This window comes from Stegostoma tigrinum, chromosome 5 (genome assembly GCF_030684315.1).
Source record: "Stegostoma tigrinum isolate sSteTig4 chromosome 5, sSteTig4.hap1, whole genome shotgun sequence".
Lineage (NCBI taxonomy): Eukaryota > Metazoa > Chordata > Chondrichthyes > Orectolobiformes > Stegostomatidae > Stegostoma > Stegostoma tigrinum.
This window is the reverse complement of record NC_081358.1, coordinates 30,801,201-30,820,383: the sequence shown is the minus strand read 5'-3', so window position 1 is coordinate 30,820,383 and position 19,183 is coordinate 30,801,201. Positions and strand designations below refer to the sequence as shown.

At 40.1% G+C, this 19,183-nt stretch overlaps 1 protein-coding gene across 4 annotated transcripts in view; it reads right to left on the bottom strand.

Annotated features, from left to right (window-relative positions):
• Positions 1-19,183, bottom strand: part of arfgef1 (ADP-ribosylation factor guanine nucleotide-exchange factor 1 (brefeldin A-inhibited)) — a 168,709-nt gene that overhangs the window by 111,803 nt on the left and 37,723 nt on the right. For all 4 annotated transcript variants that reach the window (XM_048528690.2, XM_048528692.2, XM_048528693.2 and 1 more), the window contains exons 3-4: positions 11,010-11,166; positions 4,962-5,108 (exon numbers count right to left, since the gene is read on the bottom strand). In XM_048528690.2, the coding sequence (XP_048384647.1) occupies positions 4,962-5,108; positions 11,010-11,166 (304 nt within the window). The remainder of the gene's footprint in view (positions 1-4,961; positions 5,109-11,009; positions 11,167-19,183) is intronic.

The window sequence follows — 19,183 nt, the reverse complement described above, 5'->3', positions numbered from 1 at the left end:
TTAAATCTTACAAATATGAAACAAATCACCCCTTCTAAAGTCAATATATTCTAAATTCTGGAGACCAGAATTATATACAGCACTCTAAATGTGGTCCAAAAAGTACGAATAAGTCACTCCATAAGGAAATCCTGGCTGTTTAGGTCCAAATTATTCAGCCTACACAAGTGTGATTTTCCACAAAAAGGATCTCAAGCATCCCAAGAGTTCAAAGCATCCCCTTCTTGCATTCTCTCTCCTGACTTACATACATCTACTTATTCTCTCTATTTTTATTCTTATTTGAATATGGTTACAGGAGAAAGCCAGAGATTATTCCTTATAAAGAATTCCTTCCTGCTTGCTGAGGTGCAAGCTAACTCCCTTTTCACATTCCTTTTTGGGAGCCCTTGCTCTCTTCAAACATACTTTTCTTCTGTTCTTCATATATTCTGTTGGCCCTTAGATTGTTTTTAGTGGTTATTATGCTCTTTGTTCTAGATTTATAATGTCTCTACCTCTTCTGTTAACCATGGCTACTATATTTAAGTAGAATTCTTTGCTCTTTGGTGCACATACTTGCCCTGTATTACACTAAATTATTTTTTTGAACACTTCCACTGTTCATCAGTAATTTTATTCAATAACAATTTTGATCAGTTTGCTGTCATCTCTGCATCTTCCTGTTAAAATTTGCCAATCATATAAAGAATCAGGTAGTTAAGTGTCTCCTTTCAAACAAAACATTGAATAAAACAGCATTACAATCACTGTACAATAAAGGACTTCTTTCCCATTTGATTAACTAAACTGGCTCATTCTGAAATCTATGAAACCTGCAGATTTTGGCAACACAAAACTAACTTGAACACAAAAATTTTTTATCTTCACTTGAGCTCATCTGATGTCCGAGCTACATAAACATTCAAATAATTTTGCTTTTCCTACAAAGCTTAATTTATTTACCATACTCTCAACACTCTAAACTTCCTTCTCACATGGGTGCTTTGTTGTCCTGGATAAAGCCGACATTGGCATTATACTTTTTCATTTTTCCCTTAAATCTGCCGTGGTATCAGCTTGGCCAATTCCAATTTCAACATGCATCAGGATCAACACATCCCAAAAATAATCTCCTGAATGACACCAGAAAACCTATTCCTATTAACTATAATGCTTGCTTAGTGGCTTCAGGTGCAGACCTCTGCTTTTTGTAAGTTTGTGTCTGTTGATGACAGCACAGTGAAAATTACACTCCCATTTTTACCCCTGTCTCTCTCACACCATTTGTCACAACAGCTGAAAATGCCCAATACTGCCACCAGGTTTAATTTGCAATCGTTTTGATGGGTAAATAGGCATTTAAGAACTATGTATTCTTTCACATTTTTCTTATCTTTGAAGAACTGATGTCTGTATGACACGATGTGAAGAAATAAAGCTAAAATCAGCGCACATACACTGTTTAATCAAAGGGCTTCCATGAAGAAAAATTAGGGATTCCATTCCACAATTTGGTACTAAATGCACATTCCATAATGGTGCTTTCTAGTTGATATGCTGCCACATTCAAAAATTCAAGTAAGTGGCCTTTTGAAGCATCAATAAATAGCTTTTTACAAAGTACATGCAACAGCAAAAGTGACTCAGTTATTTTTGAATCCACTGGATGCTGGAAATTTTCGTCCAGTGTTTCATGCTGAGTGTAAGTTACTCTGTTAAAAGGGAAAGAAAGCTTTTAGCAAACAAAAAAAAATAAAAATAATGCAAATTATCTTGACAAAGATGTAGCAGGACATGTTATATGCCCGGGCCGCACTAAGAGTCTGGAAAGCTTGCTGCAAACCTATGCTATGCCTTGTACAGAAGAGCAGGTTCAAAACAAGGTTGGAGTTCGAGACGGTGTTCAAAGTAAGGGTCACCTAAGTGAAACAGTGAATGGGGATTCTGACCTTATTCAATAGGGCAGGCACACGTTCTCTGTGTCAACATGGAGAGTGAGAGCTGAAATAATAGTCAAATATCGACTATGGCACCTTGTGACAGGAGACTGTTCAATGACAGGATGAGGAGGAAGATGTGAAGTGTAACTTGCTACTTGTTGGGGAATCAGAGGCAGAAAAAACATTCTTAGGAGGACCAAGATCCCGTCATTCTCTGTTAGTTTCCTGGCAGCAAGGCAAGACATCTTGAAATTGATTTACTGGAGGTCTTACTGAAAGATCCAGCGATTGTAATTCATGTTTACATCAGTCTTTATTATAGAGGATACAAGCAATATTCCAGTAATAACTGTAATTCAAGAAAAGGAAGGGAGGGAGGACCTAATGAAAATTTCAATTTCAGGCAAGTGGTATTGACCAAATTGCTGCAGCTAGAGGCTGATGAGTCAGAGTCCTGGCAGATTTCAGCCTAGAGTTTTAAAAGTGGCAGCTAGGGAGATAGATTAAGCTTGGTTTTAAATTTTCAAAATTTCTTGGATTCATGGAAGATTGGAGAATCTTTTAGTTTGGTAATAACTGCAAACAAAAGCAAAATTTACAGGAAACAAAGAATGCATTTGGAAAGGTAAGCACTTGATTGAGTTTTTTTTGAACAGATGACAAAGAAGATTGATGACGGCAAAGTGGTCAACATTGTCTATATGGACTTCAGCAAAGTATCTGACAAGGTTCTACATGGTAGACTGGTTAGTAAGGTTAGATCACATGAGATCTGAGGGATCTAGCCAAGTGGATACAATATTAGCTTAAAGCTAGGAGAAAGACAAATGGTAGGAGAGAGCTCCTTTTTTGACTGGAGGCCCGTGACCAGCAGCAAGCTGCGTCCACTGCTTTTCATCATTTATGTAAATGATTTGGATGTGAATATAGGAATTATAGTTAGTAAGCTTGCAGATGACACTGAAATTGGTGATATAGTGGACAGTGAAGATGATTATCTCAGTGTACAAAAGGACCTTGATCAGTCAGGCCAATGAGTCAAGGACTGGCAAATGGAGTTTAACTTCGATAAATGTGAAGTGTAGCATTTTAGTAAGACAAACGAGGGCAGGACCAATACAGTAAATGGTACAGCACTGGGGAGTGTTGCCAAACAAAGAGATTGGGTGCAACTGGAGTCACAGGTAGACAAGGTGGTGAAGGCAGTGTTTGGCATGCTTGCCTTCATTAATCAGAACATTGAATATAGTAGTTGGGACCCCACTTTGCAGCTATACGGGATAGTGTGGCCACATTTAGAATACTGTGTACAATTCTGGTCACTCTTCTACAGGAAGAATGTTGTGACATTTGAAGGGGTGCAGAAAAGATTGACAAGGATGTTGCTGGGTCGGAGGGTTTGAACTATAGGGAGGCTGAACAGGCTAGAGTTTTTCCCTCCTGGAGCATTGGAGGCTGAGAGGTGACATAGAAACATTGAAGATAGGAGCAGGTTGTGGCCATTCAACCCTTCAATCCTTCTCCATGATTCATCACGACCATGGCTGCTCGTTCAACTCAATACCCTAATCCTGCTTTCTCCCCACAACCTTTGATCCCATTCACCCCAACAGCTATATCTAGTCACATTCAATGTTTTGGCATCAACTACTTCCTGTGGTAATGAATTCCAAAGGCTCACCGCTCTTTGGGTGAAGAAATGGATCATCTCCATCCTAAACAGTCTACCCCGCATCTTCAAACTGTGACCCCTGGTTCTTGACACACTCACTATCGGGTACATCCTCCCTGCATCAACCCTGTTTAGTCCTGTTAGAATTTTATAAGTCTCTATGAGATCACCCTTCATCTGTCTGAGCTCCAATCCTAACCAAGTCAATCGCTACTCAAATGTCAGACCGGCTATTCCCAGGATCAGCCTGGTAAACCTTTGCTACACTCCCTCAACAGTAACAGCATGCTTCCTCAGAAAAGGAGACCACACCTGCACACATCATGAGGTGCCTGGATAGGGTGCATAGCCAGGGTCTGTTTACCTGGGGTTGGTGGAGGTGCCCAAAGCTAGAGGACATAGGTTCAAGGTGAGAGGGGAAAATTTAAAAAAGGACCTAAATAAGGGATAACTGTTTCCACGCAGAGGATGTTACACATTTGGAACGAACTGCCAGAGGAACTGGTGGAAGTGCATACAATTACATTAAAAAGGCATCTGGATGGGTATATGAGCAGGAAGGGTCTAGAAAGATATGGGCCAAATGCTGGCAAATGGGACTAGGTCAAATTAGGGTGTCTGGTCGGTGTGGACACGTTAGACTGAAGGGTCTGTTTCCATGCTATATGATTCTGTGACTCTAATATTTAAAATATTTCACACTAGAATTTTAAACAAATATTACCTGGCCATAAGGGCAGTTAAATATTTTTAGACTCAGCATCAAGAGGTTCTGGAGCAGGTAGAAATAGGTTGCATGAATCTGAAGGAGGTTTTCTGAGGAAATGATCAATAATACCAAAAAATGCTTGCATTTTTCAATATCAATAGTGCAATTTTTTTTGAGCCTGGTCGTGATTATGTTCCATTTGAAAATTTGCGACATTTTCTAAGATTGCGTGGAGTAAATCTGGACACTAGAATCAGTGTCAGATTGTCCATGAAATCAGAAGAGTTAACTCTTGAATGCCTCTGTAAAAATAATTATGAACTGGATTCATCACTTATCTCGGATACAACTAGTCGGAAAGACACTGAAAACACCCTGTTGGCTATTAATTAATAATTTGGGGGGATTTTCAAATTAACTTGTACTAAAGAGGTGTTTGTCCCACCTGACTAGAGAGAACATTCTCAATTTTTAAGCGAACTCACTTTATTTGTTTATTAACCACCTTAATACTTGATTCAACTTCTTGAATGAGTTTACTAAATTATATCCAAGCAGTTACAAATTAAAGCACATGAGCAATCCTCTGTATTAATGCAGTAAACATTCATAGAAGCACACCTAAATGTTTGCGGAAGTTCAAATATTAAAACATTACCTTAATTATCTGCAGTTGAACACCTTCATCTGTTTGAGGGCCTTGAAAACAGCCACATATTGTCTCTATGATTCTATCAATTAACTTCTTGCCAGGTGTTGTATTGTCTGGGGCATTGCCAGTGAGATGTCCATAAGCAATTAATTTCTGCATGAAAGAAGGTAAAGACAAACTAGCATTAGATCAAATCACATTTTTCAGTATCTTACTGATTTCAACAAATATACAGCCCCTATAGTAAGTACCCTTAGTTACTGTAATGATCACAGAATTCACTGCTTTAGTAAGAGAATCACTTTTAGAATTATGAGGTTTAAGATATATTATTTGCAATAGTATATTTTGGTTTAAAGGATTAACACATTTCAGAGGTGTGAATTTCGGGTGGATGGAAGGAGTCATCTGACCTATGCAAGAGTTGGCCTGCCTGCAGACAAAGGTGGTTTTAAGTATTTTTAATCAACCTGTTCAGAGATGTTACTACACACCTGTGGCACAGGTGGATTTGAAACTAGGCCTCCTAGCTCAGAGATATGGACACTGCCGCTGTTCCACAAGGCTCCAAAACCTTTCCCGACACACAGAGGAGAAGGCATGACATGAACCTGGGCTTTCATTATAGATCAGAGAGAAGTTCGAGCCTTTTTCTCTTATTGACAGGAAAGTGAAAGTTCTTTGGGGAGAAAGGCAAGTATGTCCTGAGTCTTTAGCTCAGAAATAATGGGAACTGCAGATGCTGGAGAATCCGAGATAACAAAGTGTGGAGCTGGATGAACACAGCAGGCCAAGCAGCATTTAGGAGCACAAAAGTTGATGTTTCGGGCCTAGACCCTTCTTCAGTTCAGAAGGGTGTTTTGGACCGTAAACTATTAGTAGCTATGATGAAGACCCTTTAACTTCTATGGTGAATGGGAGTTAGCATTGAGTAAAACTGATCAACACTGCTGCAAAACCAACATGCTTTGTGTGGCCATGAAGAAAACAGTATAGGTAGGCATTAGGATCAGAGTATAGGCTGCCTTTAAACACAGGAATAGCCGAGATAGACATCAGTTGCAGTTTTGGCTTACCTTGTCTATATCCAACTGTGAATTATGGACACAAGCAGCCAGGTCTACAACTTGAGCAGAGTAAATACTGACTCAAACATTCATCGTGTAGAACACAGGTGGATGCTCACATTCGGACTGAATTCATAAAGAAGTTAAAAGGAGGCTGGAAGGTCTTCCTAAATTGGAATTCAGGCTAAAATATCTACAGGATAATCCTTACACGAGAGGCTGTTCTGGTATTGGCAGTTACCCGGCTGGGAAAGTAAAACAGGGAAGCAACTTATTGGGAGTTAGGAATAACTGAACTATTTGCTATAGGAACCATACAGTAGGGCAGTAAGGTGGTGGAGAGACATGGCAAGTAACAAGAAACAGCTTATTTCCATATTTTAAAAGTATAACTTGGCTACAAAAGTAGAAATCTGTGTAGGTGAGTGTTTTTTTTTTACATGAGTTACAGAAAAAGTTTATAAATAAGGAATCTTAACACATCACTTTCAATAAATAATAGGGAATTCACATCATTATTTTTAAAAAAAGCTGATCTTTTGCTACAGAGACTAGTTTCTACTAAACTTTATAGAATGTTTTCAATGGTATTTGCAGTGAGAATGCGATGACAGCTTTCCATTTAACTTTTCCTCCATTAGTGCCTCCCACAGATGAACTGCATTAGATTATAAGACCGTAGAATACAGGAGCAGAATTAGGCCATGTGGCCCAATGTGGCTACTCCATCATTTGATCATGGCTGATATCTTTATCAATCTTACTCTTCTGCCTCCTCCCTCTAACCACTGATCCCCTTGTGAATGCAGAAAAAATTGAGACTGTTATCTCTAGTCTTCCCAATTAAGTAACAAAATACAGTCACACCTCCCAAGTATGCAGAAAATACTCAGGAAAAAAATTAAACACAAGCAAAAATGGTTCCACCCAGAAAACATCTGTATACTTCTGAAGAAGTTATCACAGTAATTCAACAGGTAATTTCAGAAATGTGCTGCGACGGAACAAATCACGTGTCTCAAATCCTGTCCTTCAAGTAGATATTTGTGGGTTGGCTACCAACTTACATTTGGTGTATGATTTACAAGCTGCAAAGTTGACATGGAGATAACTTCTAAGTAAAAGGAAGTTGAGCTGAAAGTCAGGCCAAGACACAGCAATAAAAAAAGACCATTTCTAGCACTGCGCTTGAAATTTCTAGCAACCAAAAGCAGAAATTGCTGGAAAAACTTAGTAGGTCTCGCAACATCTGTGGACAGAAAGCAAACTTAATGTTTTGGGTCTAGTGACCCTTTTTCAATACAGTTGTAGCTAGGAGAAGGTTGATATATATATATATGAAGTAGTTCCGGGTTGGGAGGGGGGGGTGGTGGTTGGGAGAGTAGCCACTATGTAGAGATGGAGCTGAGGAAGAGTGAGATAACAGCATTGGGCAGACAAAAGGAATAGGTAAATGGTAAACCTAGGAGACTCAATACCTCCGAATGGTGAGTAACAGTAATTGTACTAAAAATAAACTCACTTTATATTTTCTTTCAGGGTAGATTCCAGGTTGTATTTAAACTGAAAAAGTGATCTTGTGCCTAAAAATATTGGGAGACCACAGCTTTAATTGTTATTGGTCTCAATGGAGATTGAATAAGCTCTCTTGATAGTCACCTTAACAGTTCTTTTGTTAGCAACCATTTTTCCACTGGATCCAGCTCCATTTATTCATGCTTTGGAAAGATTTCATCATCTCAAAACCTTGACCACATCACCTATTAATATCTTTTACTTCACAAAGGAAACACCCAAGTTCTCTAGTATATTTGTAAAACTGATGTTGCTTGTCTCAAGTACTATATATTAAGTAGGAACATTAATTGCTGAAAACATTCAGCAGGTCTGGTAGCATATGCAGCAAGAGAAACCAAGCAAATATTTCAAGTCAATTGCCTTATCAAAAGGAACCATATTTTTTGCAAGTCATCAACCTGAAGCATTAACAGTTTCTCTCTTGACTGATGCTGCCAACATGCTGTGGGGTAATGTGAATCTTATTGTACTTTAAACCTTTTCCACGAGTTACAAATTTCTTTTTCCTCCCCCCCGCTATTTTGTATGAGCTCCTGGCAGATTAATGGTTAACTTAGATCTGAGGGAGTATTGCTCACATGGCTCAAATTTTTCCAATCATACACACAGATGGTTGGCTAAGAGATCAATGATACTGTGTCATGGGTCATGACGATAACCGATGACCTAATGTAGGAACTGACAGCCATAAAAACAGGAGATAAAGAAACAGAATGCACGGAGAGACATTTGTTGCTTAGATTGGACAAAGACATAAGGAAAGAACATGAAAGTATTGCAAGCTGTCTGTTGCCACTACAATTAATGGCAAGAGTAATCTGAACTAGGACACTAATTGCCCTGATTTGTTAAGTATACTTAATAAATTGTCCTGACATCATGCCATAGTGTCAAAGGTCCTAACTTTATTACCTTAGTATATCTGAAGCTCTTACGCTGCTAATTTCAACACTTTGCTTTAAGTGAAAATTTCCAGTATCTGCAGAATTTTGCTTTTGTTTCTATTCTCTCTCTTACACATCCTCTCTCAGGCCTTGACATCTTTCCAGTAATATGGTGTCCAAAATTAAACACAACCTTCCAGACAAGGCCAAAACTGTCACTGAGAAATATTTAACAAAATAGACTTGATTTTGTACAATATAGACTAATTAATAAAGTCAATGATCCCATTTGTGCTTTGTAAAAACAATATTTCTAAACTTGTCCTGCAACTATAAGAATTTTACACATACAGGCTTTGTACCCACTTCAATGTTCCATTGCTCATTCCATACTGCCTCTCTCCTTATTGTTCCTATGGAGATGTAACACTTTAGACTTTGCCCTGAGAGTTTACATTTGTTGGGGCTCCCCCATTTCAACAACCTAAATATTCCATTCTAAGGTCTACTCATATCTTGCTTAAATTTTTTAGTTTAATCAACAATTTTTAATACTATGCAGTATCTCCCACCTCTAGGTCATTAAAGTTTCAAAAATAGCAGTCCTCCTCATTTATTGCTCTGCTTTCTATCCACACAGCCACTGTCCCTTCATAGAATCCCTACAATGTTGGAACAGGCCCTTCAGCCCAACAAGTCCACTAGTCCATGAGTTTCAATTTTGTTTATACCCCAATACTGGGCTATTTTGGTAAAAATAGCTTTTGGAAGTTCCTGTGCACATCGACCAAATTACATTGATCAATCCTCTCCATTATCTCATCAACACACCCAACCAAGTTTGTCAGACACAATTTGCCTTCAGAAAATTTGTGCTGACTTTCCTTTGATCTTCTAACTACATATTTCCTGGATAGCTTTATAAATAAAAACATTCTCCATCCACTGACGTTAGGCTGTAATTGACAAACCTTTCTGTTTCTGTTAAATAGAGCATTCCTCTGGCAACAGTCCCAAATTTAAAGAGAATTTAAAATGATGGTGGGGACCCTCCTCAATTAGAACCATCACCCCTTTCATCTTGAGGGATTCTGGTAACACCTTATAGTGCTAGTCTTTTAAGCAAAAACAGAAATTGCTAGAGAAACTCAGCAGATCTGGCAACACCCGTGGAGAGAAAGCAGAGTTACTATTTTGGGTCCAGTAACCCTTCTTCAAAACTGATTGTAATTCGTAAAATGCTGGCAGGGTGGGAGAGTGGAACGTTCGGGAGTAGATGATGGGTGGTGATGGAGCCAAGAGCGGGCGGGAGCAGAGAGCAAGAGCAACAGATAGATAAAATAAAAGATCCCCAAGTGGAAAATGAGATGCCTTTCTTCCAGCTTGCACTGAGCTTCACTAGAGCACTGCAGCAAGCCTGAGGCAGAGATATTGGCCAGGGAATATGGTAGTGCATAGAAGTGCCAATTTTTCTTTTTAAGTATCCTCTCTTTTCCTATTGTTACCCTAAGTTTACAACTGAAAACATCTAATACAACATGCATATATATTCAGCCCAGCAAATGAGTTCCATGTTGCATGAAACTGGTTACCCTCAGCTGGGAGCACTGTGTGCAATTCAAGGTTTTGAAAAACATGCAGAGGATGTTTACTATAACAGTATCAGGGATGTAGAATTTCTGCTTTGTCAAGAGATTTCAGAAACTGGGATTCTTTACTTTAAGGCAATGTCACTATGTTGAGCACGATGCTACTGAGGGCACTGTTTTTCTGATAAATTAGCAAAGTACCACAGCAGAAATGAGAGTTAATTTCATGTGGCTAGTTTTGATCTGGAATATGTCAAAAGATGTTGAAAACAGATGTAATACTAACTTACGAAAGGAAATTGGATATGTACTTGGGAAAATAAAAATCTGGATTCTGGAAAAAGATGGGGAATGGGATTAGCTTTTTCAAAGAGGCAGCACACAGTATTAATGGGTTGAGTTGCCTCCATATGTACTGTAGAACGCATATTTTGAGGACTCTCAGTTGACTAGGGTAATTAATTATCCCATCTACAAGGAGCTCAAGTAGGCTGTGGATTGGTAAATTGCAAACAGCATACAACCATGATCTTGATGGGATACAAGCGCAGGACTGATTTATCAAGTCAACATTCTGCATGATCACGCTAACGAGATCCAAAAATCCCAAGATGCATTCAAGTGTGCTGAGAGAAACCATTTCACACTAAATTTCTACACAATGGTTCAGAGAAAAAGACAAAGACTTAGTGCTAATTATCTGTTCATAAACATACATAATACCTGAAAATGCATGCATAGCACTTTCTACTAAAATTAGCACTTGTGGCTCGTCAGTGATTCCTAACAGGTAATAATGAAAGATAGCTACTCTGCTTCAAATGTTGCAATATAATTTGTAAATAAAAAAAACTTCATTTTACGAGCCATTATTTACAGCTTCTTTACAACTAAATTACTTATTTGCATTTCACACCCAAGTACAGCAATACAAACCTGTAAACAGTCAAGAGATGTGCTGACTATACGGGGACATTTCGATTGACATGCCAATTCGAAAGGGAGAAAATATTTGTCTGCTTCAATAAAGTTTGCCTTGGACTTGACTGGAGGCAAGGTCCCAGAAACAGCCTTTCCTTCTGAATGGGGAGGGCTGCATGAAACACAAACATTATTCATTATCAACAATTGTTTCCAAAAAAAGGGCTGTAAGAATGTTCAGATGCACCACAGTATTAGTCCACATTATATTTCAGCTTTGTAAAATCATACTTTAAAGGAAGATTCCTTCTAAAAAAAAATCTGGTGGCCTGAAAAGGTTTTATTTCATGACTGGCTTTCCTTCCTTGCCTGTGTCTTATTAACATCTCCCCCGTAGAAAGAAAAAAAAGTAAACTGAAAGGACAATGTTACAAGACAAAGCCTGTCTGGAGTGGTCACTAATACCATTTATTGGAACAGCTGTTACCCAAAGGGAAAAGTAAATAAATGCTTCAACATTTAGAATTAGTAAAAGAATCACTCAGCAACAGAAGCTTGCGTGCAGCCCTTGGCAACTTCAATTGTAGCATTAAAAAGACACAATGAAAATGAAAGCTATGACTACTTCATTTGTGCAACTTAATGGAATACATTCAAAAGTAATGATCAGAAGTGTAATTTACATGTTTGATGCAGTGAATATTCATATTCTGAAATAAAGACCCGTGTTGCATGGGCTATAATCATATCTTACATGAGTTAAACTCACCTAAAACTTCAGATAACAAAGTGTGGAGTTGGATGAACACAGCAGGCCAAGCAGCATCTTCGGAGCACAAAAGCTGACGTTTCAGGTCTAGGCTCGAAACGTCAGCTTTTGTGGTCCTAAGATGCTGCTTGGCCTGCTGTGTTCATCCAGCTCCGCACTTTGCTATCTCAGATTCTCCAGCATCTGCAGTTCCCATTATCTCTCACCTAAAATGTCATTCATTTTGTGGGATAAATCAGAAGAGGCAATGTAAACTAAATGGTACAATATACAGGAACAAGTTGAGAAAGCTGTTAACAATCTATACTTGGCTTTATAAAGAGAAAAAGCATACAGTATTACAAAGTATCATTTAAGACCCAGCTGGACTGATAGATCTAACTCTGAATATCACAGTTTAAGAATAATATCTTGATCTCAGAGAGAATACAGAGAAAGACATCAGGGATGACTTCAAATACATGGTCAGACAAGAGAAATTGTCATAGGCTTTTCTGTTTGAAGAAAGGCAAAGGGAGAACTGATAGTGCAAATATGATGGTAAGTCTTCCTTCATAGAGAAAAAATGAGAAATATAGCAGTACAGTTGGTAAAACAACGGATGTAAGCTAATGAATTAGCTACTAAATGGGACAACAAAATTGATAAAGCAAGGGATGATGTGAAATGCAGGCCTGGAAGTGGTAGCAGATTTAGTTGGGTCCTGGATTTTGCATTTGTAGTGACAGCATAACATTCATCTTTCACTATAATAACTCCATACAACTAATAGCAACTTTTGACATCCACATGCAGAGTTACACAGGGAAATCTCATGTTGCTGTCAGTGATTTCACAGGACACGCTGCTGAAATCCTGACTAATGGAAGCTAATTAAAAAGCACGGTATACAATACTGCTCAGTGTAAAAAACCTTTAAACATTTACATCTTGTTGAATGTAATGAATTGTTTTTGTCTTAGCATTTTAAAGTCAGCCCAAAAAAGCTCGTGGTATTTATGTAATGCTGAATTTTGCCATCACATGGCCAAAGAAATTTCACAGATGTTTCAAGTGATAAACTGCAAAGAATATATTGCCTCTACCTTAAACCCAGGTATATAATCCCAATCTTTATTTCATTTTCTGTAAAGCTATTTTAAAAAAATGATTAATCCTACTTGTTACTTCTTGCCTTGCGGTTTGATATAATTTCTCAAGAGATTGTGTGCTGTTTGCTCAATAACAACACTGTTACCAAATGCTAGAGATGCCTAATAATTGGTGCCAAAATAAAATTAACATTCATAAGAGAGATATCCATATTGCAAGGGTGGGAAGTTTTCCCTTTAGATCAATACCAATTGCTACTAGTTAGCCACCAACTACCAAATCCAGGCTAATATCTTGAAAAAAGAGAATTTGGATAAATACATGATGGAAAAAAATCAGTTCCAGCATATTCCACTTGGGCAAAGTGGCCCCCTTTTGGACTTGATTATTATATGATGAAAAGATTACTTAAATAATGTGATGCATATGCTATTACTTCAGCCATCCAGCATTTCAAGTCAGTGTATTTGGATAAACTGCTTTCATTGTGTAGATTTCAGCAATTTAGTTTAGTGCACTACACTACTATTTAAAGTGCAAGAGTAGCACGCTGATGTCTTTGGTTGCAACAAGTTAAAATGGGCACAACCAGTTCATCCACTTCACCAACACCTTCCACCCCAACCTTCAGTTCACCTGGGCCATCTCCAGCACATCCCTCACCTTCCTGGATCTCTCAGTCTCCATCTCAGGCAACCAGCTTGTAACTGATGTCCATTTCAAGCCCACTGACTCCCACAGCTACCTAGAATACACCTCCTCCCACCCACCCTCCTGCAAAAATTCCATCCCCTATTCCCAATTCCTCCGCCTCTGCCGCATCTGCTCCCACGATAAGACATTCCACTCTCGCACATCCCAGATGTCCAAGTTCTTCAAGGACCGCAACTTTCCCCCAACAGTGATCGAGAACGCCCTTGACCGCGTCTCCCGCATTTCCCGCAACACATCCCTCACACCCCGCCCCCGCCACAACTGCCCCAAGAGGATCCCCCTCGTTCTCACACACCACCCCACCAACCTCCGGATACAACGCATCATCCTCCGACACTTCCGCCATCTACAATCTGACCCCAGCACCCAAGACATTTTTCCATCCCCACCCCTGTCTGCTTTCCGGAGAGACCACTCTCTCCGTGACTCCATTGTTCGCTCCACACTGCCCTCCAACCCCACCACACCCGGCACCTTCCCCTGCAACCGCAGGAAATGCTACACTTGCCCCCATACAGCCTCCCTCACTCCTATCCCAGGCCCCAAGATGACATTCCACATTAAGCAGAGGTTCACCTGCACATCTGCCAATGTGGTATACTGCATCCACTGTACCCGGTGTGGCTTCCTCTACACTGGGGAAACCAAGCAGAGGCTTGGGGACCGCTTTGCAGAACACCTCCGCTCGGTTCGCAACAAACAACTGCACCTCCCAGTCGCAAATCATTTCCACTCCCCCTCCCATTCTTTAGATGACATGTCTGTCATGGGCCTCCTGCAGTGCCACAATGGTGCCACCCGAAGGTTGCAGGAACAGCAACTCATATTCCGCTTGGGAACCCTGCAGCCATATGGTATCAATGTGGACTTCTCGAGCTTCAAAATCTCCCCTTCCCCCACCGCATCCCTAAACCAGCCCAGTTCGCCCCCTCCCCCCACTGCACCACACAACCAGCCCAGCTCTTCCCCTCCACCCACTGCATCCCCAAACCAGTCCAACCTGTCTCTGCCTCCCTAACCTGTTCTTCCTCCCACCCATCCCTTCCTCCCACCCCAACCCGCACCTCCATCTCCTACCTACTAACCTCATCCCACCTCCGTGACCTGTCCGTCTTCCCTGGACTGACCTATCCCCTCCCTATCTCCCCGCCTATACTCTCTCCACCTATCTTCTTTTCTCTCCATCTTCGGTCCGCCTCCCCCTCTCTCCCTATTTATTCCAGAACCCTCACCCCATCCCCCTCTCTGAAGAAGGGTCTAGGCCCGAAACGTCAGCTTTTGTGCTCCTGAGATGCTGCTGGGCCTGCTGTGTTCATCCAGCCTCACATTTTATTACCTTGGATTCTCCAGCATCTGCAGTTCCCATTATCTCTCACAACCAGCTACTCCCTGATTATATTTCATTGACAGCAGTGACTCATCAGACTCTGTACAACATAGGCGAGTTGTATTTCAGACATGCATTTCTTAAACAAAGACATCACTTTCTCTCTATTGTTCTCTATCGACATATTCTCAGGAGAAAGAGCAGGTGGTAAGGCTACTTCTAGGTTATTCTCGATATTATTTCATTTCTGCTGCTAGTGCTCGTAAGTCAAATGTTTGTAAATCGAGTACCCCTATGAAATGAACGACATTTACATATTGCTTTTAATGCACAAAAACATCCATCTCTTCATAAACATAACGCAAAAGGAAAAACGTGCAAACCAACTACGGTCAAGAAGGCTGGCTTTAAGAATCACCTTATGAACAGACAGATATCCGGAAGGAATTCCACAGCATGGGAAATCTGGGATGCCAATGAGGTCAAACCAAACAAATAAAATTGGAGTTGCTCATGAAATGCACTGGAGACAGGTACCTCAAAAACAATAAATAAGGGAAGTTGTTCGGGGAGAGACACTAGCATGGATAGAAGGTTTGTTAACTGGCAGAATGCAGACACTAGGGATAAAGGAGAAAGTGTTTTTCAGGATGGGCAACCAATGACTAGAGAAGTTCCACTGGGGTCAATGTTAGGACCACAACTATTCACATTATACATTAAGACCATAGACCATAAGACACAGGAGTGGAAGTAAGGCCATTTGGCCCATCAAGTCCACTCCGCCATTTAAATCATGGCTGATGGGCATTTCAACACCACTTCCCTGCACTCTCCCAGTAGCCCTTGATTCCTTTTGAGATCAAGAATTTGTCGATCTCTGTCTTGGAGGCATCCAACGTCCCGGTCTCCACTGCACTCTGCGGCAATGAATTCCACAAGCCCACCACTCTCTGGCTGAAGAAATGGCTCCTCATTTCAGTTTTAAATTTACCCCCTCTAATTTTAAGGCTGTGCCCACGGGACCTAGTCTCCCTGCCTAACGGAAACAACTTCCTAGCGTCCACCCCTTCTAAACCATACATTATCTTGTAAGTTTCTATTAGGTCTCCCCTCAACCTTCTAAGGAGTACAATCCCAGGATCCTTAGCTGTTCATCATACGCTAAAGCTACCATTCCAAGGATCATCCGTGTGAATCTCCGCTGGACACACTCCAGGGCTAGTATGTCCTTCCTGAGGTGTGGGGCCCAAAATTGGACACAGTATTCTAAATGGGGCCTAACTAGAGCCTTATAAAGCCTCAGAAGCACATCACTGCTTTTATATTCCAACCCTCTTGAGATAAACGACATTACATTTGCTTTCTTAATTACGGACTCTACCTTCCAGTTAACCTTTAGAGAAACCTGGACCAACACTCCCAGATCCCTTTGCACTTCTGATTTGCGAATTTTCTCACCGTTTAGAAAATAGTCCATGCCTGTATTCTTTTTTCCAAAGTGCAAAACCTCACATTGAATTTCATTAGCCATTTCCTGGACCACTCTCCCCAACTGTCTAAATCTTTCTGCAGCTTACCCACCTCCTCAGTACTACCTGCCTCTCCACCTATCTTCGTATCATCGGCAAACTTCGCCAGAATGCCCCCAGTCTCTTCACAAGCTGAACAAGGGAAATGAGGGTATTGTTGCTAAATTTGTAGACTACAGGAAGATAGGCGATGGGGCAGGTAGTGTTGAGGAAAAAGTGAGGCTGCATAGGGCTTGGACAGGTTTGGAGAATGGGAAAAGAAGTGGCAGATGGAATACAACGTGGCAAAATGTGAGGTTATGCACTTCGTAGGAAAAATACGGGCACATACTATTTTTAAAACTGCTTTGGAAATCTGAAGCACAAAGGGACTTGGGAGTCTTAGTTCAGGATTTCATTAAGATTAACATGCAGGTACAGTTGGCAATTAGGAAGACAAACACAATATTAGCATTCATTTCAAGAGGGCTAGAATACAACAGTAGAGATGTACTGCTGAGGTTGCACAAGGCTCTGGTCAGACTGCATTTGGAATACTATGAGCAGTTTGGGACCCATATCTAAGGTGTTGGAGAGGGTCCTGAGGAGGCTTACAAGAATGATCCTGAGGATGAAGGGCATGTCTTATGAGGAGCAGATGAAGACTCTGAGTTGACACTCAATGGAGTTTAGAAGAATGGGGTGAGGGGATTGGATCTGATTGAAATTTTCAGGTTACTGAAAGGCCTGGATAAAGTGGACATGGAGAAGATGTTTCCACTAGGAGGAGAGTCTAGGATCCTTGGGGATAGTCTCAGGGTCAAGGGACAACGCTGTAGAACTGAGATGAGGAGGAATTTATTCAACCAGACAGTGGTGAGTCTGTGGAGGCCAAGTCATTTTGTGTATTTAAGTCTGAGATAGAAGGGTTCTTGATTGGCAATGGATTCAAGGCTTAAAGACAGAAGGAGGGAGAATGGGTTGAGAAGCATATCAGCTATGATCAAATGATGGAGCAGAGTTGATCGGCCAAATGGCCTAATTCTGCTCCTATATTTTATGGTCTTATAACATCATAACTTCCCATTCTGGTTCCATATTAAACAGTGTTAATTAGTAACTTCATATTACGAGATCCTCTGGAGAACAGCAATCATAATCTAAAATTTCACCTCAAGTTGAATGGTGGCATGCATAACTAGAGTGCTAAACTTCAGAAAAGCAAATGATATAATTATGACAAGTTGACTATGGTAGATTTGTAGGATTGAGTTAATTTTCAGTAATGAATTATTTTGACTTAATTCAGCAAGTAAGGAATTAAATTAGATTTTGTTTAACTCTGGTTAGATATAAAACAATTTCTCTAAGGCAGAATGCCCCAGGTTAAAAGTAAGGCCACTGGATTGTGGTTTTATTGCAGTTTAATGGCTTAAGCTAACAAATGTTGAAAATGTTTTTGAAGTGAACACAGTTGCATCTGAGTAAAATACCTGTTTTAAATGGTTTAGACTTGTAACAAAGTATTTAACAAGCTTACGTATATTAACTTTGTACGGTTAATTTGAGCCTTGTTAGTTATCAACAGTTATTTCAGAGTCACATACAATTCTATTAGCTAAAACATACTGATAGATGTTGAACATTTAGATGCATCAGTTGAGACATTTGGGATGACAGCTAAATACTAGGTGACACTGCGTAAAATCAAGGCAGACACCATAAATGGCCTATATTAAAAACCAAAAGAACTGTGGATGCTGTAAATCAGAAACAAAAACAGAAAAGTTCAACAGGTCAGGCAGCATCTGTGGAGAGAAATCAGTGTTAACGTTTCAGGTCCAGTGACCCTCCCTCAGAACTCCATAAATGACATTATTGGGCCAGCCCCACTTTCTACCACTTGGCCCATAGCCTTGAATGCAGTGACATCACAAATGCCCATCCAAGCACTTTTTAAAGGTTGTGAGGTTTCCTGACTCAATTATTCCCCCACACATATTGATACTTGGAATGAGTCTTATGCTAACCTGGACCAAGAAACATTTGAATTGGCTCTCAAACTCAGTTTATAATGATAATTAACATAGATGTCACAATTGAGGTGAACTCCAAAATCTTATTGATTGGAAAATCACATTAAAAAGGCAGGATAAACAATATCAACATTTCTTCTAAAAATTGTAATTCTCTACCATTAAACAAGGGTGTAGTGGTAATATCACTAGAGTCAGTTTTGTACCCCAGGCTAACACGGAGGGGAGGGGAGTTCAAATTCCACCACAGCAGGTGGTGGAATTTAAACTGAAAAAAAAAATCTGGTGTGTAATGGAGTCAATCTGAAGGCAACTGTGTAACAACTGTTGATTGTCATAAAAACCTATCTAGTTCACCAACGTCCCTTAGGGAAGGAACTCTGCCATCCTGATCTGGTCTACATGGGCCTCCAGACTTGCAACAATATGGTTAACTCTCCGCTGCCCTTTGGGGGATGGGTAACAGAAATTGGATTAGTCAGTGATTCCCACATCCCATGAGCAAATAAAAAAAATACATTCCATTCAAAATGGAAAGTCAAGGGGAAAAATGATACAATCACAGTTAAGGATAACAATGCTGTAAAATAGAAGGCTTTGATTATTGCCAATAAGTGTTTTGCGATGAATTGCATGTTTTGCAAATGTTTCTGTTTAAGGAGCTCTCTCATGAAATCCAAATCAAAGCCATTGAGAATTCTGGATGGGGGTGCAATTGGAATTCCTGGCTCTGGAGTCAT